Source organism: Mobula birostris, chromosome 14, assembly GCF_030028105.1.
Source record: "Mobula birostris isolate sMobBir1 chromosome 14, sMobBir1.hap1, whole genome shotgun sequence".
In the NCBI taxonomy this organism is placed as follows: Eukaryota; Metazoa; Chordata; class Chondrichthyes; order Myliobatiformes; family Myliobatidae; genus Mobula; species Mobula birostris.
In genome coordinates this window covers 55,262,036-55,284,414 of record NC_092383.1, presented here as the reverse complement: position 1 = coordinate 55,284,414, position 22,379 = coordinate 55,262,036, and the positions used below count along the sequence as shown (strand labels likewise).

Here is a 22,379-nt window from a genome sequence, read left to right as displayed (position 1 = left end):
CAACATCAGAGGGAAACACTGAAGCAAGAGAGTCAGTCAGAAATCAAACAAAGAAATCAAGAGTCAAACAAAAATGTTTTTATTTTATCTTCCTCTGGCTCCTTCAACTTCCTTAAGAGTAGCATTGCTTCGAAGAGGAATAACAATGAATTGGAATCAAACTAAAGTACTTGTTTGATTTGTAAATTTGATCGGTAACTTGAAATCAGACAAACGCCAAAGCTGAAAACTGCAGGGAATTTTCCGACTGCAATTGTTAACATTGGTTCTCTCTCCCAGATGCTGCCCGACCTCCTGAGCGTTCCCAGCATTTCGCTTTAATTTCAGATTGCCAGCATCTGCATGTTCCTGACGCTCGTTTCCTGCGCATGCGTGTTCCCACCCTCGGGCGCTGGGGCTGATGGGAGTCTCACTTCCAATATGGCTGAAGATCCCGGAGGGTTGTATTTTATTCACCCAACGATTTTCTTTTTTCTTTCCGTTTTTCCTGTTGGCTTTGCAACATGGAAGGACTCTCGATAGCGTGTTTCGGTTCTGTGTCGTCGTCGCCGCCGCCATGCCAAAGAAAGGGAACAGAAAACGGCTGAAATACCGGGGAAACATTTCTTCTGAAGCAGGTAAAGGCGACCAAGGGAAAGTGAATTCAATCAACGCGGCAGCGCAACCTAACTGCTAGTCGCTTCCCTTTCTTGATTGGTTCTTTCTGTCTTAAGGGGCATCCGATTGGCTTATAGATGTGTCAGTCTCGGAGTTGAGCCGTTCATCGTTAGTTCGCCCATTTATCATTAAACGCGGGTCAGTTTTTGACCTGGCTGAATAGCTGTGAATGGACCATTAAATGTTCTATCGATAGACGCTCGTGACAGTCGCATTCTGATCTTAATCGTTACTGTAATTGGGAGGATTGAACAACAAAAGGCCAGTTTGAATGGACTCCACCACGCCCATTTACCTGACTTTCCAGTAGTACCTGAAGACACAAGAGACTACAGAAACTGGAATCTGGAACAAACATACACACCTGCTGAAAGAATTTAGCGGGCCAAACACCATCTGCTAAGACAGAGGGTTCGTCGATGTTTCGACTCGAGATTAAGCGTGTAACCAGTATAAAGAGGAAAGAAGCCAATCTGACGGGAGAGGAGCCGTTCCTCCCTCCATTAAGTAGAACAGTCGTGGATTGTTCTTCAAATATTTTTTTAGTTGACTAAGCAGGTACTATTGGTTAGGTTATAAACAGGAAAATGTTTGTATTTAATAGTAAGGGGTTGTTAAATACAAACTTTTTGTTATTTATAATCTGACCAATAGTATCTGCTATACCAGGACATGATGTTTTCTACAGTGCATGGATTAAAAAAAAAAGGTTTACTGGGCATGTTAAATTTCTATAATACCATAAGATATAGGAATGAATTAGGCCATTTGGCCCATTGAGTCTGCTCCACCATTTCATCATGGCTGATCCATTTTTCCCCAGTCCCCATCCCCCTCCCTCCAATCCCCTTCCAGTCTTCTAGAACTATTCCTGAATCTAGTGATTCTTGAAAGATCATTACTAATGCCTCCAGAATCTCTTCAGCCACCTCTTTCAGAACTCTGGGGTCTACACCACGTGGTCCAGGCGACTTATCTACCTTCAGACCTTTCAGTTTCCCAACAACCTTCTCTCTAGTGATGGTAACTTCACACACTTGATGACCCCTGACTCCTGTAACTCGCACCATACTGCTAGTGTCTTCCACAGTGAAGACTGATGCAAAGTACTTACTCTGTTTGTCTGCCATGTCCTTGTTCCCCATTTCTGCATCTCCAGCATCATTTTCCAGTGGTCCAATATCCACTCTTGCCTCTCTTTTACACTTTATGTATCTGAAGAAATTTTTGGTATTTTCTGTAATAGTATTAGGTAGCTTACTTTTATATTCCATCTTTACCTTAATGACTTTTTAAATTGCCTTCTGTTGGTATTTAAAAGTTTCCCAATCCTCTAATTCCTGTCAATATGCCCTCTTTTTGAATTTTATGTTGGCTTTGACTTCTCTTGTTAGCCATGGTTGTGTCATTTTGCCTTTTAAATACTTCTTCCTCTTTGGGATGTGTATGTCCTGTGCCTTCCAAGTTGCTTCCGAAAATTCCAGCCATTGCATCTCTGCCGCCATCCCTGCCAGTGTTCTTTTCCAATGGATCCTGGCCAACTCCTCTCTCTTGCTTCTGTAGTTCCCTTTACTCCTCTGAAGTACTGATACATCTGACTTTAGCCTCTCATTCTCAGATGTCAGTGTGAATTTGGTCATATTATGATCATTTAACACCCCCCACCCCCCGGGTACTTTTACCTTAAGCTCTAATTAATTCTGGTTCATTGCACAACACCAAATCCAGAATAGCTGATCCTTAGTGGGCTCAACCATGAGCTGCTCTAAAAAGTCATCTTGTAGGCATTTTTAGAAATTTCTTCTCTTGGAATCCTGCGTCAACTTGATTTTTCCAACCTGCGTGCATATTGAAATCCCCCCTATAACATAATATAACATTGTCTTTTGGCATGCATTTTCTGTCTCCCATTGTAACTTGTAGACCACATCCTTACTACTGTTTGGTGGTCTGTACATAACTCCCATTAGGGTCTCTTTACCCTTGCATTAGCTCTATCCACAATGATTCAACACCTTCCGACCCTATGTCATCGCTTTCTAATGATTTAATCTCACTTTTTATCAAGAGTCCCCTCTGCCTTGCTGTCTATCCTTTCGATACAATGTGTATCCTTGGACATTAAGTTCCCAGCTATAATCTTTTAGCTGTACTCAGTGATGCCTACAACAAATACTTGGCAATCTGTAACTGCTACAAGTTCATCAACCTTAATCTGTATACTGCGGGCATTCAAATCTACCACCTTTAGTCCTGTAGCCTATTTCTTTAGTCCCTTGAGAATGTAGAGGTGGCAGTGTGTTTTCTTGACCGTGACATCTATATAGTTGGACTAGAATAAGCTGTTGGTGATGTTTATTCCTAGAAACTTGAAGCTCAGATAAGAGCATGTTTTTGTGATGTGGAGCATCTAATCGGTTGGAGGACGAACCCATACTTAATTTTTTAAGAAAACTTGTGCAGACTCTAATTGGATTTGATATTACTACCATATGCCGTGAAATTTGTTGCTTTGTTGGCAGCAGTACATTGCAATACATAAAAAAATTATAGAGATAAAAAAGTATAATGAAGTAGTGTTGATGGGTTCACTGTGCATTCAGGAATCTGATAGCAGAGTGGTAGAAGCTGTTCCTAAAACATTGAGTGTGTGTCTACATTAACAGGCAGCACCGGAGTTCAAGATAAAACCTGGATTGCTTGAGCTGTCACACAGCAGCTCTGCCTAATACTGCACACAATTAAATTCCCTTTCTCTGTTTTTGCTCTACCAATTAGATTTTTTAATGGACCTTTTCTCTTGTGCATCTCTGAATAATATTTCAAATAGGAATACAATTAAGGAAAATAGGGGCTGTAAATGCTGGCGCAGCCATTGGTCAGTTATGGAAAACTAGCATTGCAGATTCTCTGCTGTATTAATTTCAGTTCAGTTTCATTGGAGTATTGGCATTGTCTGGTGCTGGTTCAGTATGCCAATTAATACTGTAGTAGTTCTATCAGTCTGAAGATGCTGTATGAATAGAGTTTGGGTAGCCTTAGTTTGATCATGCATGTGTAGGTAGAAGTAAATAGCATAATGTAGGTGGTATGAAAAGTGAAATGTTAAGATTTGTTTTTTATTAACTTCTGGTATTCTACTTGACAAGCTTGGATGAGGGCTCTGAGCTGCACTTAAAAAGTTCTCATCTGGTGGCAACAAAGGATGTATGTTTTTATTTTTCTTATTTTACAGATCTGCTCATCAGAGTTTTAAAAATATTTAACCTTTTGTTTTTCAGTTACTGTGGCAGATTATGCCGATTCGGACCCAGCTATTGTGAAGACTGGTAGAGTAAAGAAAGCTGTGGCAAATGCAATTCAAAAAGAAGGTTTGCTCTGGAAATATTTTTTGAATTGATTAAGCTTTTCATGCATAGCTTTAGGTCTCCATCCATGAACTTTACTGCTGATTGTTACATTGATTGTTCCATCTTCTGTTTAAGGCAGAAATCTGAATGAGGTTTATTATAATTATCCCATAATGTGAAATTTGTTGTTTTGCAGCAGCAGTATAATGCAAAAACATAAAACTACTATAAAGTATAAAATAAATAGTGTAATAAAAAGAAATAATGAGGTAGTTTTCATGGACCATTCAGAAGTACAATGGTAAAGGGAAAGAAGCTATTTCTAAATCATTGAGTATGGGTCTTCACACTCCTGTTCCACCTCCCCTATGGTAAGAACAAGAAGAGGACATATCCCAGATGGTGAGAGTCCTTACTGATGGATGTCACCTTATTGGGGCACCACCTGTTGAAGATATCCTTGATGGCGGGAAGGGTTGTGCCTGTGATGGGAGCTGGCTGAGCCTCCTGTGATCTTGTGAATTGCAGCCTCTATTACAGGCTGTAATACAATTAGTCAGAATGCTCTCCACCATGCATCTATGGAAATCTGCACGAGTTTTTGGTAACATACCAAATGGTCTTGCTGATGTTGAGTCTGATGTTATTGCGACATTACTTAACCTGCAGATCTATCTTACTCCTGTGCACTCCTTTGTCGCTATCTGAGGTTTTACCAAAAGCAGTGGCGTCATATGCAAATTTATAGATGGCACTTGGGCTGTGATTAGCAACACAGTTAGGAATGTAGAGAGAGTAGAGCAGTAGGCTAACATGCATCTTTGAAGTGCACTTGTCTTTGCACATGTATGTATGACCGTATACCTGATAGTATTCAGTGTACTTTTCTTGCAAAGGATTAACTCATGATGGTTCACAGCCTAGAAAGAAGCAACCTGCATTAATATAGGAATTTTAGTGACATTACGGTAGAGTGTGCATTTCATTGAATGAAGTAGTTTTGAAATGTCATAGATTAGTGATAAGTAAGAAAACAAATGTGTTAAACAATTTCGGCAGAGTGAATTAAATCAGCTGGATGGTTTTTAATGATCTAGAGTCAGAAAGGTACAACACTAAATCAGACTTCCATCTACTGAGTCCATTAAGACCATTTCACTAATGTCGCATCAGTCCCATTTTCTGTTCTTCCCATGCTTTCAGCAAATATCCCCAGATTGTATCACTCACCCACCCACTAGGAGCATATGCAGTGGTCATTTAATGGGAGTAATGTTTATGGCTAACTTGTTCCTACTTTGAATTATAGTATGAGATTTTTTGTATTTATCTGTGATTAGTACTGCACTGACAATTTGCCAGTCTTTGGGCCAGATTTAAATCTTGTAATTGTGACCACCTTATTCAAGTGAGGCTGCTGTAGCATGCTATTGACTGATCACTGACAGAACACTTAGCATTATTTCAATTGATGTTGTGAATGGATTGTTGTTCTTCCCATCTTTAGTTTTTCCACTCAAATGTTATGAATAAAGCAGAAGGTTTAGGAATGAGGCATGATTGGTATGGACGTGTATTATTATTTAAATGTGTGCCATTATACAAAGCTGCTTTTCCTTAACATTGTTAAAACAATTCTTCTGCCTATTTCTTTGGGCTTCCCTCCTTCTCCTGCCCCACAACAATTGACACCGAAATGTACAGAGGCTTTTCAGTTTTGGACATCATTTGAAAGCCAAGGTCTTTGACCAACCGTAGAATGACTGTGCCATCCTTCAACTCACCATTAGTGATTTCTAGTCTTCATGACACTGTAGAAATTTGCCAGTGTAAATTTTATCTTGGTCAGTGTCAAAGAACAAAGTCCAATTTTGTTGTTTTGCAACAGCAATGCATTGCAATACCTAATAATAAAAACTAAAAATTACTATAATAAGTATATACATGTATAAAAGAAGAAAAAATAAATAGTACAAAAAGAAAGGGGGGAAATACTGAGCTCATGGGTTCATTGACCATTCAGAAATATGATGATGGAGGAGAAAGAAGCTGTTTCTGAAACATTGTATGTGTGCCTTCAGGTTCCTGTACTTCTTCAGGGTTCAAAGTACATATATGTCACCATATACAACCCAAAGATTTATTTTCTTGTGGGCATGCTCAATAAATCCATCATCATCATCAGGTGCTGTGTCCAGTTTGAGCTTTGACTGCCATGGCCCACACACTCCTGTTTCGGGTCAAGAGGATCAATTCATTGGTATTCATCTCCAGTTCTCTGGCTGCTGTCTCCATCATCATTTGTCTCTGTCTTCCTCTTACTTTCTTCCCTTCAATATTTCCCATAATTACCATGCATTCTAACTCCTCCTTCCTAATCACATGTCCAATGAAGTTTCGTTGCCTTTTTATGATCTCATACCTTATTTCTCTTTTTGTGTTTGCTCTGTTCATGACATCCTCGTTAGATATTCGTTTCGTCCATGATATTCTTTGCATCCTCCTCAAAAACCACATTTTTGCTGCTTCAATTTGTTTCCTCATGTTACTAGATATTGTCCAACATCCTGAGCCATATAACAAACTGGATGAACGTAACATTTCAGTACTCTGAGGCGGGTTGTCATGCCTAGTTTAGTATTGGTCAGTATACTCTTCATTCTCGTAAAGGTGTCTTTTGCCATCCCTGTTCTTCTTTTGATATCTATGTCGCACCAACCATCTGATGTCACCCAGCTTCCGAAGTAACAGAAGTTCTGAACTTGTTGTATGTCTTTGCCATTTATTCTCAGCCTGCAGATAAGATTCTCTTTTTTGGATATCACCATACATTCTGTCTTTTTGCAATTGATAGATACACCCATTTTTGCACATTCTTCAATAACTATATCAATTTAGTTTTGTAGTTCTTCCTCCGTACTTGCAATTAACACAGTGTCATCTGCATATCTGAAATATTGATGTCTTCACTGCCAACTTTGATTCCCAAGATGTCTCTTATTTTTTGTAATATTGTTTCACTGAACACATTAAATAAATCAGGGTAGAAAACACACCCTTGTCTAACGCCTCTCTTGATTTTTGTAAACTGACTCACTTTTCCATCTATTCTTACAGCGGCAGTTTGTTCCATAGAAACCACAGAAAAACTACAGCACAGAAACAGGTCTTTTGGCCCTTCTTGGCTGTGCCGGACCATTTTCTGCCTAGTCCCACTGACCTGCACACGGACCATATCCCTCCATACACCTCCCATCCATGTACCTGTCCAAGTTTTTCTTAAATGTTAAAAAAGAACCCACATTCACCACCTCGTCTGGCAGCTCATTCCACACTCCCACCACTCTGTGTGAAGAAGACACCCCTAATGTTCCCTTTAAACTTTTCTCCCTTCACCCTTAACGCATGTCCTCTGATTTTTTTTCTCCCCTTGCCTCAGTGGAAAATGCCTGCTTGCATTCACTCTATCTATACCCATCATAATTTTATATACCTCTATCAAATCTCCCCTCATTCTTCTACGCTCCAGGGAATAAAGTCCTTACCTATTCAACCTTTCTCTGTAACTGAGTTTCTCAAGTCCCGGCAACATCCTTGTAAACCTTCTCTGCACTCTTGCAACCTTATTAATATCCTTCCTGTAATTTGGTGACCAAAACTGAACACAATATTCCAGATTCGGCCTCACCAATCATAACATTCCAGCTTTTATACTCAATACTTTGATTAATAAAGGCCAATGTACCAAAAGCTCTCTTTACGACCCTATCTACCTGTGACGCCACTTTTAGGGAATTTTGTATCTGTATTCCCAGATCCCTCTGTTCTACTGCACTGTTCAGTGCCTTACCATTTACCCTGCATGTTCTAGCTTGGTTTGCCCTTCCAAAGTGCAATACCTCACACTTGTCTGTATTAAACTCCATCTGCCATCTTTCAGCCCATTTTTCCAGCTGGTCCAAATCCCTCTGCAAGCTTTGAAAACCTTCCTCACTGTCCACTACACCTCCAATCTTTCTATCATCAGCAAATTTGCTGATCCAATTTACCACATTATCTTCCAGATCATTGATATAGATGACAAGTAACAATAGACCCAGCACTGATCCTTGTGGCACACCACTAGTCACAGGCCTCCACTCTGAGAAGCAATCCTCTACTAACACTCTTTGGTTTCTTCCATTGAGCCAATGTCTAATCCAATTTACCACCTCTCCATGTATACCTAGCGACTGAATTTTCCTAACTAACCTCCCATGCGGGACCTTGTCAAAGGCCTCACTGAAATCCATGTAGACAACATCCACTGCCTTCCCTTCATCCACTTTCCTGGTAACCTCCTCGAAAAACTCCAGTAGATTGATCAAACATGACCTACCACGCACAAAGCCATGTTGGCTCTCCCTAATAAGTCCCTGTCTATCCAAAGGCTTGTAGATTCTGCCTCTTAGTACGACCTCCAATAATTTACCCACTACCGACGTCAAACTTACCGGCCTATAATTTCCCAGATTACTTTCCGATCCTTTTTTTAAACAACGGAACAACATGAGACATTCTCCAGTCCTCCGGCACCTCACCTGTAGACACTGACATTTTAAATATATCTGCCAGGGCCCCTGCAATTTCAACACTAGTCTCCTTCAAGGTCCGAGGGAATACCCTGTCAGTTCCTGGGGATTTATCCACCTTAATTTGCCGCAAGATAGCAAGCACCTCCTCCTTTTCAATCTGTACAGTTTCCATGATCTCACTACTTGTTTCCCTTAATTCCATAGACTTCATGCCAGTTTCCTTAGTAAATACAGAAGCAAAAAACCCATTTAAGATCTCCCCCATTTCTTTTGGTTCCGCACATAGCCGACCACTCTGATCTTCAAGAGGACCAATTTTATCCCTTACAATCCTTTTACTCTTAATATACCTGTTAAAGCTCTTTGGATTATTCTTCACTTTGACTGCCAAGGCAACCTCATGTCTTTTAACCCTCCTGATTTCCTTCTTAAGTATTTTCTTGCACTTTTTATACTCCTCAAGCACCTTATTTACTCCCTGTTTCCTATACATGTCATACAACTCTCTTCTTCTTTATCAGAGTTGCAATATCCCTTGAGAACCAAGGTTCCTTATTCTTATTCACTTTGCCTTTAATCCTGACAGGAACATACAAGCATTGCACTCTCAAAATTTCTCCTTTGAAGGCTTCCCACTTACCGATCACATCCTTGCCAGTACAGATTTCTGATTTGGCGGAGGTCTTTTGAATCTAGATCTAGGGTTTTCTGTAATATTTCAAATAACTTGCTGTGCTTCACCTTATCAACTGCTTTTGTGTAGTCGATAAAACAAACAAATCTTTTTGCACTTGAATAGCTCATTCTGATAGTATCCTTAACATCAATAGTGCATTTCTTGTACCTTTGCCTTTCACAAAACGATGTTGTTCTTTACCTATTTCAGCTTTTATCTTACTTTTAGCTCTTGTCATCAAAGTTCTTCGAAGTATCTTAGTGATATGACTCATTAAACTTATGGTCCTATGTAATTCATATTCTGTTGCTCCAGGTTTCTTAGGAAGAGTGATAAATACTGATATTTTTTCATCTCTTTTGGTATTGTTCGAGTCTCATAAATGTCATTGATTAAATTAGTAAGTTTTTCAATTCCATAATCTTCAAGGGCGATAATTTGTTCTATTACTAATTCATCAGGATCTGCTGCCTTTCCGCTCCATAAATAAATAAATAAATAAATAAATAAATCCACAGTAGAATAATAACCATAATAGAATCTCTGAAAGACCGCACCGACTTGGGCTTTCAACTAGTGTGCAAAAGATAAACTGTGCAAATACAAAAAGAAAGAAATAATAATTAGTAAATAAGAAATAAATATCAAGAACATGAGATGAAGAGTTCTTGAAGGGGAGTCCATAGGCTGTTGGAACATTTCAGTGGTGGGACTAGTGAAGTTATCTCTACTGGTTTAAGAGCCTAATGGTTGAGGGGTAATGTTCCTGAACGTGGTGGGTTGAGTCCCGAGTCTCCTGTACCTTCCTAGTGGAAGCAGCTAGAAGAGAGTATGACGTGGGTGGTGGGTGTACCTGATGCTGGATGCTGCTTTCCTGCAACAATGCTTCATGTAGATGTGCTCAGTGGTGGAAAGGGCTTTACCCATGATGGACTAGGCTGTATCCACAACTTTTTGTTGGATTTTCCATTTAAAGGCATTGATGTTTCCATACTAGGCTATGATCCAGCCAGTCAATATACTTTCCACCACTCGCTTTTGAAGTTTGTCAAAGTTTTAGATGTCATGCTGAATCTTCACAAACTCCTAAGGAAGTAGAGACGCTACCATGCTTTCTTTGTAATTGCACTTGTGTGCTGGCCCCAGGACAGCTCCTCTGAAATAACACCGTTGGCTTTAAAATTGCTAACCCTTTGCACCTCTGAACCTCCAATGAGGACTGGCTCATACAGTTTTAAGGTCCATGATCAGGTCCTTGGTGTTGATGACATTAAGAGGTTGTTGTGGCACCACTCAGCCAGATTTTCAGTCTCCCTCCTATATGCTGATTCGGTCTATGACAGTGATGTCGTAAACAAACTTGAATATGGCTTTGGGACTGTGCTTAGCCACGCAGTTAGAAGTGTAAAGTGAGTTGAGCAATGGGCAAAGCACACAGCCTTGTGGTACATCTGTGCTGGTGGAGATTGTGGAGCAGATGTTGTTGCCAATCCAAACTGGGGTCTGCAAGTGAGGAAAACAAGGAACCAATTGCACAAGAAGGTATTGAGGCTAAGATCTTGAAGCTTATTGATTAGTTTTGAGGGGTTGATCGTATTAAAAGCCAAGCTGTAGTCAATTAAAGAGCATCCTATGTATGTATCTTTGCTGTCCAGATGTTCCTGGACTGAGTGAAGAGCGAATGAGATGGTAACAATGAGAAGAGGGCATGTCCTTAATGATGGATACCACCTTTTTGAGGTATCACATTTTGAAGAGATCTTGGATGCTGGGGAAGCTAATGCCCATGATGGAGCTGGCTGAGTTTACAACTTTCTGCACACAAAATGCTGGAGGAACTCAGCAGACCAGGCAGCATCTATGGAAAAGAGTATAGTTGCCGTTTCAGGCCGAGACCCTTCATCAGGGCACTCTTTTCCATAAATGCTTCCTGACCTTCTGAGTTCCTCCGGAATTATGTGTGTTGCTTGGATTTCCAGCAGTTTTAGATTTCCTCTTGTTTACAATTTTCTGCAGCTTTTTCCAATCCTGTGCAGTGGCCCCTCCATACCAGACAGTGATGCAACAAGTTAGAATGCTCTCTATGTTACATCTGCAGAAATTCGTGGTGTTTCTAGTGGCACACCAATTCTCCTCAAACTCCTAATGCAACATAGCTGCTGCTGTATCTTCTTTAATTGCATCAATACTTTGGGTCTAGGTTAGATCCTTATAGATATTGACACCCAGGAACTCAAAAGTGCTCACCCTTTTCACTTCTGATCCTGCGATGACAACTGAAGTGTGTTTCCTCGTCTTACCCTTCCTGAAGTCCACAATCAGTTCATTAGTCTTACAGATGTTGAGTGCAAGGTTGTTGGTGCAACACTATTCAACCAGCTGATCATTCTTGCTCCTGTACGCCTCTTCATTACCATCTGAAATTCTGCCAACAATTGTTGTGCCATCAGCAAATTTATAGGTGCCATTTGAGTTGTGCAATCGTGGATTTAGAGAGAGTAGAGCAGTGGGCTTGGCACCCATATTTGAGGTGCCCCAATGTTGATCCTCAGTGAGGAGATGTTATTTCCAATCCACACAGCTGGTGGTCTCCTGGTGAGGATGTCAAGTATCTAGTTGCAGAGGGAGGTACAGAGGCCCAGGGTTTGGAGCTTGTTGATTAGAACTGAGGGTATGATTGTGTTGAATGCTGAGCTGTAGTTAATGAACAGCAGCCTGATGTAGGTTTTATTATTGTCTAGGTGATCCAAGGACAAGTGGACTGCCAGTTCGATTGCATCAACTGTAGACCCATTGTGACGATAGGCAAGTTGCAGTGTGCCCAGGTCTTTGCTTAGGCAGGAGTTGATTCTAGCCATGATCAACCTCTCAAGGCACTTCATCACAGTACATGTGAATGCCACTGAGTGATGGTCATTGAGGCAGCTTACCCTGCTCTGCTTGGGCACTAGTATGATTATCACCCTTTTGAAGCAGGTGGGAAACTCTGAATGTATTGACAGATTGATGATGTCCTTGAACAGTCCAGCCAGTTGGCTGGCACAGGTTTCTGAGTCCAACCATGTACTTCATCAGGGCCTGGCACCTTGCGAGGGTTCACTGTCTTGAAAGATGTTCTGAGGCAACCTCCTTTCAGAGATCACAAGGTCACCAAGTGCTGCAGGGATTCACACAGGTGTAGTTTCATTCTTCCTTTCATAGCATGCATAAAAAGTCAGTGAACTCATCTGGGAGTGAAGCATCACAGCCGTTCACAATGTTAGGGTTTGCTTTGTAGGAAGTTATGGCCTCCAAACCCTCCCAGTACATCCAATTCTGTCTCTAACTTCAATTGGAATTGCATTTTTATTCTTAAGATAGCCTACCATAGATCATACCTGGACGACTTGTATAGTTCTGGATCACCGGTCCTGACTTGGCCTCCACAGTCGTCTGTACCAATGAGTTCCATCAGTTCACTACCTCAAAGAAAGAAATTCCTCCTCATCTCTGTTCCATAGGTATGTCCTTCTATTCTGAGACCATGCCTTCCGGTCCTAGACTCCCCCACTGTAGGAAACATCCTCTCTACATCCACTCTATCTAGACCTTTCAATGAGATACCTCATCCACCCCCCTCTTAAATTCAAGTACAGGTCTAATGCCATCGAATGCTTCTCATATGCTAACCCTTTCATTCCCGGAATCATTCTTGTCATCACTCTCTGGGCCCTTTCCAATGCCAGCACATCCTTTTTTAAATAAGGGGCTCACCATATTCCACACGTGGTCTGACCAATGCCTTTTAAAGCCTCACCATTATATCTTTGCGTTTATAATCTAGTCCTCTTGAAATAACTATTAACATTGCATTTGCCTTCCTTCCTATAGACAACCTGTAAATTAAATTCTAGGAAGTCCTGCAGTAGGGCTCCCAACTCTCTTTGCACATCTGATTTCAGAAAGCCCATACAGTTTGTTAGACTATATTCCATCTACCACCTCACTGCACATTCTCCTAATTTGTCCAAGTCCTTCTGCAGACCTGTTTCATCTGCAAACCTGGCTACAATGCCATCAATTTCATGATCCAGATCATTGACATATAATATGAAAAGAAATGGTCCCTACACTGATTCTGTGGAACACCACTAGTCAGCGGCAGCCAAACAGATGAAGGGTCTCTTTATTCAGACTTGTGCCTCCAGTTAGTCCGAAACCTCAGCCTCTGTCTTCCCAACCACTGAAGTCAGGCTAACTAGCCTATCATTTCCTGTCCTTTGCCTCGCTTCTTTCCTAAAGTTTGGAGTGGTATTTGCATTTTAATAATCTTCCAGAACCATTCTAGAATCTAGTAATTCTTGGAAGATCACTACGAATGCCTCCACAATCTCTTCAGCTACCTCTTTCAGAATTCTGGGGTGTAGTCCCATCTGGTCCAGGTGACTGATCTGCCTTATCCACCTTCAGATCTTTCAGCTTTTCAATCACCTTCTCCTTAGTAATAGCAACTACACTCACTTCTGCTTCCTGATACTGTCCAGTTTCTGGCGTACTGCTTGTGTCTTCCACAGTGAAGACAGACGCAAAATACTTGAGTTCATCCAGCCTGCACAACTATCATATCCATCTTGTCAGTCTTCCAAACACTCGTTCATATGTACAAGTTGTCCATAAGTCAGACATTCATAACCTGGGATGGGCACAGTGGAGAAGTCCCTGGGGTTTACTGAGTTTGATGATAAGCCCTTAGTATCGTAAATGTTAGGCCCTACCTATATTTAAGAATGAGCTTCAATTTTTTTGCTAAGTTGTTGTAAGACGGACAAGATTACGAAGCAAGTGGCTAATTTATTAATTTCAACCAGATCCTTGTTTCTGGGTGGTAGTGAAACTTTAGCTAGAACACATTTTATATTTGTTAACAAAAACATTTCATATTGGTTAATAATAGTTTGGATTGCTCCTGTTAATATCCACTGCCTTCTGTTCTACCTCAACTGTCAGTGACGTTTCTGGATGAGGATTTGAGTGGGACTTCTGTAATGGAGGAATGAGTGAAGCAATGGAGGCTGCTTTGCTCCTTGCAGCTGGGCTGGGGAAATTGGCTGCCATTAGAAGCAGAATTCATGTGTGTGACAGCACTGATAGCCTAGCCAATAAGAAGTTGCACGAAAAGCATATTATTGTGCACTCTTCAGTTTTGTTAGGGCCTTGCTTGAACGTTACTGTAATGCTCGGGTTCGGCCAGCAGCTCTGGCCTGGCCAGATCTTGTTTGGGTGGATGTTGTGTGATGTGTTCCCCTGTTACAAATCAGTACCACGAAATAACAAACAGTACACAATATGCAATTAAACGATTGAGATGTATAATTCTTAATTTGACTATAGGGTTAGTAAAGAAACAAAAAAAGGAAGAGGGCTCATTCTCATGAAACAGTCTAATGTGCAACATTGGAGCTTATAGTTTTCCCGCCTGTTTGTTCTCCATCGATTTTTGTTTCTCTCTAGGTGTTGACTTCCGATCCCATTCCAAGTCCACTCTGTCCTGCAGCCTACAACTTCCCCATTCTGGCATCCTCTCTCCATCTTCCGTTGAACCAAAGACTGCGAAACCTTCGCTTGGGCACGGAGGAAAGAAAACACCTCCCCTCATTGGCCAGTCCACTTTCCAAAGCCCCATTATCTCTAGTCATAGCCCAAACACTGCGCTACAGAGGAACCATTACATTAGCAGGGAAACCTTTCCCAGGTCATTGCATTACCATGTTGCAGAAGTTTTTTTGTATACCATGGATAAATATTTTAATTGTTTCATATTTAATAACTTTGTCATCATTAGTGATGGCCCCATAATTTCAAATGTTGCCTGTAGGTTGAACCCAGGACCATGGGAACAGAATATTTTGAATTGGAATGTTCTGTTTTGCACATTTAATGTAGCAATACTATTTAACATGGCCTTAATGCATTGTTGAAACATCATTGAATGTTTTCTAAAATATTTCATTGTAAATTTTTGTGATATTTTGGAATTACAGGCTGGTCTAATGTATTTGTAATATTGTTTTAGTAAAGTTGCTGTGTGGATTGGAGGCATCTCAAGTCCCTGCAGCAGAAGAAGCTCTTTCCTCTGTAGCTGGGGATCATTTGGACTGTGACAGCAGTGATGAAGTAGATGCTGATGGCCACTCAAATGAGTTGAAGGTCTCTAGGAAAAAGAAAAGTAAACGACAGCAAGGTAAGATTTGCCTCCAAAATTATATATTTAAATCGAAAATGTTGAATATTCTCCAAAGAGTCCTTTGCGTGATTTTTAAATGCATTTCAGGAAAATGGGTAGACCAGTTTTTTAAAAATTGTTGCAATAAAATTGCTTGTTTGGAAATCAATGATGGTTCAACTCCTGATTCATCATTTCTTACACTTCCCTTAAACTCATTTCCCTATTTCCCATGTTCCCATTAAACTCACCAGAGCCCCTTAAAACAAGTTATTATACGTCTGTGCAGCATCTCAATAAAAAAAATTCAGTGCTTTGTAATAATAGGATTAATAGACAATTGGGAAAAATTGTCAGTCTAACTCCACCGAAATATTGTGTGTGGATTATCTGGGTTTTGGTGCAGTTATCACAGTGTTCCTCTGGTTAAGTGGTTCTTATGCTTGTATCACTAAAGTTGTGCCTTGTCACATGAAGTTGATATCCAAGTTCTGCATTTCTTTGGCAAACATTTGCTGTAATTAAAGCAAGTGTGTTTTTTTTCTTTTTCTAGTTCTATTGCCTTCCATTGTCAAGTTGTGGTTTTATTATGCTCAGTAATTAACTTAAGCAGTATCTCCAAATCCCAAATGTTCCAAAGGATGTCATTATTACAGAGTGATGAGATTGGAAAAATATGAATGGTGCATCACACAGTCAGCTTGTGCATCTGGTATAATTGCAGACCTCAGTATTGAATTCTCCTGTCATATTATAACTTTTAAAAATAAAGTGTGTGAAGTAGTTTCCCTATCTGTTACATTTGTCCAACATTTCAATCACCAGCCTTGATTTTGTTATACTTCAGAAAAATATAAATGAAAGGAGTAATCTTTCAATGTGTGACCAAAGTGTCTAACTACTGCATGCCTAACAATTGCAATTGATAGTTTTGATTTACAGTTACAATAGCAACTAATTTATTTTATTGTTATAGCCAAAAAAATGCATTTTACCATCGGAATGTATAAATTATATTCGTCAAAATGAACAGTTTTTTTTCCCTCTTTGCCAGTGGAGGATGAAGAGGACTGTGGAGAACAATACCCGATAGATATTTGGTTATTCCTGTCATCTTACATACGTCCTGAAGATACTGTTAAATTTGCTCTGATTTGTAAAAATGCTTGGGCTGTTACCTGTACAGCTGCTTTTTGGACCAGATTGTACAAAAGGTGAGTTTATTTCTGAGTACTATTTTTATTCTATACATATTGCTCGCTACAAGTGTTAATTCAGAAGCTGATTCTTGTAGATGCAGCAATAGGTGTGAAGGTGCCCTTTTTTAATAGATGGAATTTGCACACCATTTATGACCAGTATGTTAACTATTCTGTGCAGGCCAGGATGCATTCTGTGCACACAAGTTGTCTCCTAGAGTTATCTTTGCAAATCATACTTCGGTATTTTAAGTTGAAATCAAAGTGCAGCTGTAGTGTTGCCAGGTTTTCCATGCCCACCATTTTCCTAAATGCCCAAGTTAGGAGGAGTAGAGATTTATTTGGTAATTCTCACATAGTTTTGATTTGGATTCTGATGGAAATGTGAGATTATAAGATACAGTAACTGCATTGTAATCTGAACCAATTAATGGTGAACAACTTGGAATGACATTAGATATCTTTTTCTTTCATTCATCCTTGTGTATCTTCAGGGTTCAGCATAAACGTGCTTTATTTACGTTGTTTTTAACGAAAGCGTATTTGTTCTCTTAACCGATCCATAATTCTGCATAATTTGTAGATACTACTGTCCAGATGTGTACTTGCCTGAACGTTTACAACGCGAGGTCATAGGAAGGTTTAGTTCACTGCGGGCCTCTGTGATTCGTTCCTTGTATCTCATGTATGAGCCATTTCGTTCTCGTTTGTTAGAGAAACCAGCAATTCCTGAGTCAACTCCAACCACGTTACAGAATTGCAGCGTAAGTGGAAATTTAATTTCCAGTAATTTTCCATTGTTTGGTGAACTCTGATCATATAAAGTCTTTTAATTGCAGTAATCAACCCCAAGTTTACTTTTGACAGAATTAATGTTGCACAAAGACTTGTGGAATGCAGATTTCCCAGTCTTTCTAAAACAGAACATAAAAGCAGAAGTAAGCTCTTTGATCCATTTCATCTACTCCACCATTCATGGCTCACCATTCCTATGAGGGGATCAGCTATACTAGATTGGGTGTTATGTAATGAACTAGAGATGATTAGGGAGCTTAAGGTAGAATAACCCTTAGGAGCCAGTGATCACAATATGATTAAGTTCAGATTGAGTAAAGGAAATTACAGTGGTAAGAGAGGAGTTGGCCAAAGTAAATTGGAAGAAGATGCTGGCAGGGATGACAGCAGAGCAGCAATGACATGGGTTTCTAGGAAAAATGAAGAAGGGTCAGGATAGATGTATTCCAAAAATGAAGAAGTACTCAAATGGCAAACTAGTACAACTGTGACTGACAAGGGAAGTCAAAGCTAATGTAAAAGCAAAAGAGAGGGCATACGACAAAGCAAAAATTAGTGGGCAGACAGAACATTGGGAAGCTTTTAAAACCCTACAGACAGCAACTAAAATAATTATTAGGAGGGAAAAGATGAAATATAAAAACAAGCTAGCAAGCAATATCAAAGTGGATAGTAAAAGCTTTTTCAAATATGTTTAAAAAAAAGAGTTTGGAGTGGATATAGGACCACTAGAAACTGAGGCCGAGAAATAATAATTGGGGCCAAAGAGATGGCAAATGAACCAAGTGAGTATTTTGCATCAATCTTCACTGTGGAAGACACTTAGCAGTGTGCCAGATGTTGAAGGGTGTCAGTGAAGGGAAATGAGTGCAGTTACTATTACAAGGGAGAAGGTACTGACAAAGCTGAAAGACCTAAGAGTACATAAGTCACCCAGACCAGATGAACTGCATCCTAGGGTTCTGAAATAGGTAGCGGTGGAGGCATTAGTAATAACCCTTCAAAAACCATTGGACTCTGGTATGGTGTCAGGACTGGAAAATTGTAAATATCATTCTACACTTCAAAAAGGGAGGAAGGCATCAGTAAGGTAATTATAGACCAGTTAGCCTGACCTTAGTGGTTGGGAAGATGTTGGAGTCAATTTCTAAGGATGAAGTTATGGTTTACTTGGTGACACAGGACAAGATAGGACAAAGTTGGCATAGTTTCCTTAAGGGAAAATCTTACCTGGCAAATTAATTGAGATTGTACATAGGATAGATAAAGGGGATGTAGTAGATGTTGTATATTTGGACTTTCAAAAGGCCTTTGACAAGGTGCCACATGTGAGGCTGCTTGAAAGAGCCCATGGTATTACAGGGAAGTTACTGGCATTGTCAGAGCAATGGTTGATTGGTAGGAGGCAGCGAGTGGGAATAAAAGGATCCTTTTCTGGTTGGCTGCCAGTGACTAGTGGTGTTCCACAGGGGTCAGTGTTGGGACCGCTTCTTTTTATGCTGTATATCAATGATTTAGATGATGGAATAAATGGCTTTGTTGTCAATTTTGTAGATGATACAAAGATTGGTGGAAGGACAGATAGTGTTGAGGAAACAGGCTGCAGAAGGACTTAGATTTCGAGAATGGGCAAGAGATTGGCAAATGAAATACAGTGTTGGAAAGTGCATGGTCATACATTTTGGTAGTAGAAATATATGTGCGGACTATTTTCTAAATGGTGAGAAAATCCAAAAATCTGAGATGCAAAGGGATTCCAGAGTCCTTGTGCAGAACATTCTAAAACTGAACTTGCAGTTTGAGGCGGTGCTGTGGAAAGCAAATGCAATGTTAACATTTATTTCAAGAGGTCTAGAATACCAGAGCAGGGGTGAGATGCTGAGGCTTTATAAGGCACTGGTGAGGCCTCACCTTGAATATTGTGAACAGTTTTGTGTTCCTCATCTAAGAAAAGATGAGCTGGCATTGGAGAGGGTTCATAGGAGGGTTACAAGGATGATTCCGGGAATGAAAGGGTTATCGTACAAGGAACGTTTGATGGCTCTGCGTCTGTATTCGGTGGAATTTAGAAGGATGGGGGTGATCTCATTGAAACCTTCTGAATGTTGAAAGGCTTAGACAAAGTAGATGTGGAAAGAATGTTTTCCATGGTGGCATGTCTAGGACAGGAGGGCACAGCATCAGGATAGAGGGGTGTCCATTTAAAACAGATGCGTGTAAATTTCTTTAGCCAGAGGGTGGTGAATTTGTGGAATTTATTACTATGGGCAGCAGTAGAGGCCAGATGGTTGGGTGTATTTAAGGGAGAACCTGATAGGTTCTTCATTTGATGCGGCATCAAAGGTTAAGGGGAGTGGGGCTAAGGAGGGGAAGAAAGGATCAGCCATGATTGAATGGTGGAGCGGACTCGATGGGCCAAATGGTCTAATTCTGCCGCTATGTCTTATGGTCTTCTGTTTTATGTCAGGCACTTTGCTGAATTAAATGATTTAATTCCACGAATGTTTAAAAATCTGTCTATCTTTTTCCTAGATCTGCATTAAGTGAGCCTTCATAGCTCACCAGGGTAGAAAATCCACTAACATCTGGGTGAAGAAATTGTTCACCTCAGTCCTGAATATTTTGAGACTGTGACCTCTGATTTTAAACAATACAAGATTATTGTACCCTGTATGTCCTGTAACGTCCATGAAATTTGGCACTGAGAGCTCTTTCAGTGATGATGTATTAGTTCTGAATGCTTGTTATCTTTTCCTTGATAGCTTCCTATTGCAATAATATTGACCTAACTTCAAACAGCTGTTCACAGTTTTACTTCTACTCAATAAAATTGCCTTTTCCCTTATGTAGGACTTTTATTCTGCATTTATCATCCTTCTTGTATATGTGTGCTAAATTAAACTAGTCTTATTAAATTATTATCTGCCTCTAATACGTTCTCCCAGTGCTGCCTTCATTACTAATCTAAAACCAAGTTCAGTTCCATGACTATTTCTTTTGCTAAGTCTGAATTTTACTAAAAATGTTTTAATAAAAATTTTGCTCCTACTCTACTTGTTTGCTCAGAATGTTCCATTCCACTTAATGTTCATCATCATCATCATCAAGTGCCGTGCCCAGTTTGAGCTTTGACTGCCATGGCCTACACACCCCTGTTTCAGGTCAAGTGGGTCAATTCATTGGCATTCATTTCCAGTTCTCTGGCTGCTGTCTCCATCATCATTTGTCTCTGTCTTCCTCTTGCTTTCTTCCCTTCAATCTTTCCCATAATTACCATGCATTCTATCTCCTCTTTCCTAATCACATGTCCAGTGAAGTTACGTTGCCTTTTCATGATCTCATACACTATTTCTTTTTGTGTTTGCTGTGTTCATGACATCCTTTTAGATATTTGTTTCGTCCATGATATTCTTTGCATCCTCCTCAAAAACCACATCTCCGCTGCTTCAATTCGTTTCCTTATGCTACTAGATAATGTCCAACATTCTGAGCCATATAGTATAACTGGATGAACGTAACATTTCAGTACTCTGAGGCGGGTTGTCATGCCTAGTTTAGTATTGGTCAATATACTCTTCATTCTCGTAAAGGTGTCTTTTGCCAACCTATCCTTCTTTTGATGTCCATGTCGCACCTGCCATCTGATCTCACCCGCCATCTGATCTCACCCAGCTTCCTAAGTAGCAAAAGTTCTGTACTTGTTTTATGTCTTCCCCATTTATTCTCGGCCTGCAGATGGGATTCTCCTTTTTGGATATCACTGTACATTGTCTTTTTGCAATTGATAGATACACCCATTTTTGCACTTTCTTCAACAACTATATCAGTTAAGTTTTGTAGTTCTTCCTCCGTACTTGTAATTAATACAGAGTCATCTGCATATCTGAAATTATTGATGTCTTCACTGCCAACTTTGATTCCCAAGATGTCTCTTATTTTTTGTAATATTGTTTTACTATACACATTAAATAAATCAGGAGAGAAAACACACCCTTGTCTAACGCCTCTCTTGATTTTTGTAAACTGACTCACTTCTCCATCTATTCTTACAGCGGCAGTTTGTTCCCCTCCAGGTTTCGTAGGAAGAGTGATAAATGCTGATTTTTTTCATCTCTTCTGTTATTATTCCAGTCTTATAATTGTCATTGATTAAATCAGTAAGTTTTTCAATTCCATAATCTTCAAGGGCGATAATTTGTTCTATTATTAATTCATCAGGACCTGCTGCCTTTCCTTTCTTCATCTTATTTATTGCATTACGAACTTCGGATTTTAGAATACTTTAGACCTTCAGTGTTTTTCTTAATTTCTGGTTTTTCGATTGTCTTCAAACAATTCCTGAATATACTCAGTCCATCTGTTCATAACCTCATCTTTTTCCATGATAATAGTACCGTCCTTTGCTTTCAAACATCCACCTGAAGAACAGAGGAGCTTTTTATCAGTGATATTCTTGATTTGTTGATGTAACCTTTTTGGATCAGTAATAGGGACTCTATTTGCTCACATTCCTGGTTTAACCATTCTTCTTTGACTTTTTGACATAAGCTTTTAACCTTTTTTATCTAAGGACTTATATTCTATAGGATTTGCTTTCTTCTGTCTCCTTTCCTCTGTTAGATTTTTGATTTCATCTGTCATCCATTTATTTTGTGCTTTTTCCTTTTTAGGAATCACTGACTTTGATTCTACCAAGGCATCCTTTAGAGAGTTAAGTTTCATTTCTACATGATTGCTATCATCTTCAACAGATTCTATTTCTAGACTTTGAAATCTATTCCTTACTTCAATTGTAAATTTTTGCCTTTAAGTTTTCTTCTTTAATTAATTGCAAGTAGTCAAGGGATTGTTCAGGCTGCATTTGTTTTTTTAAGTTTTACTTTTACATGACATATTACTGGGTTATGGTCACTATTACAGTCTGCA

At 39.7% G+C, this 22,379-nt stretch overlaps 1 protein-coding gene across 1 annotated transcript in view; it reads left to right on the top strand.

Moving 5' to 3' along the window:
• The first annotated feature begins 399 nt into the window (after window positions 1-399).
• tmem183a (transmembrane protein 183A) overlaps window positions 400-22,379 on the top strand; it is a 43,563-nt gene continuing 21,583 nt past the window's right edge. The window contains exons 1-5 of the mRNA XM_072278584.1: window positions 400-617; window positions 3,939-4,028; window positions 15,310-15,477; window positions 16,514-16,673; window positions 17,242-17,422. Coding sequence (XP_072134685.1) covers window positions 401-617; window positions 3,939-4,028; window positions 15,310-15,477; window positions 16,514-16,673; window positions 17,242-17,422 — 816 coding nt within the window. The 5' untranslated portion in view covers window position 400. The remainder of the gene's footprint in view (window positions 618-3,938; window positions 4,029-15,309; window positions 15,478-16,513; window positions 16,674-17,241; window positions 17,423-22,379) is intronic.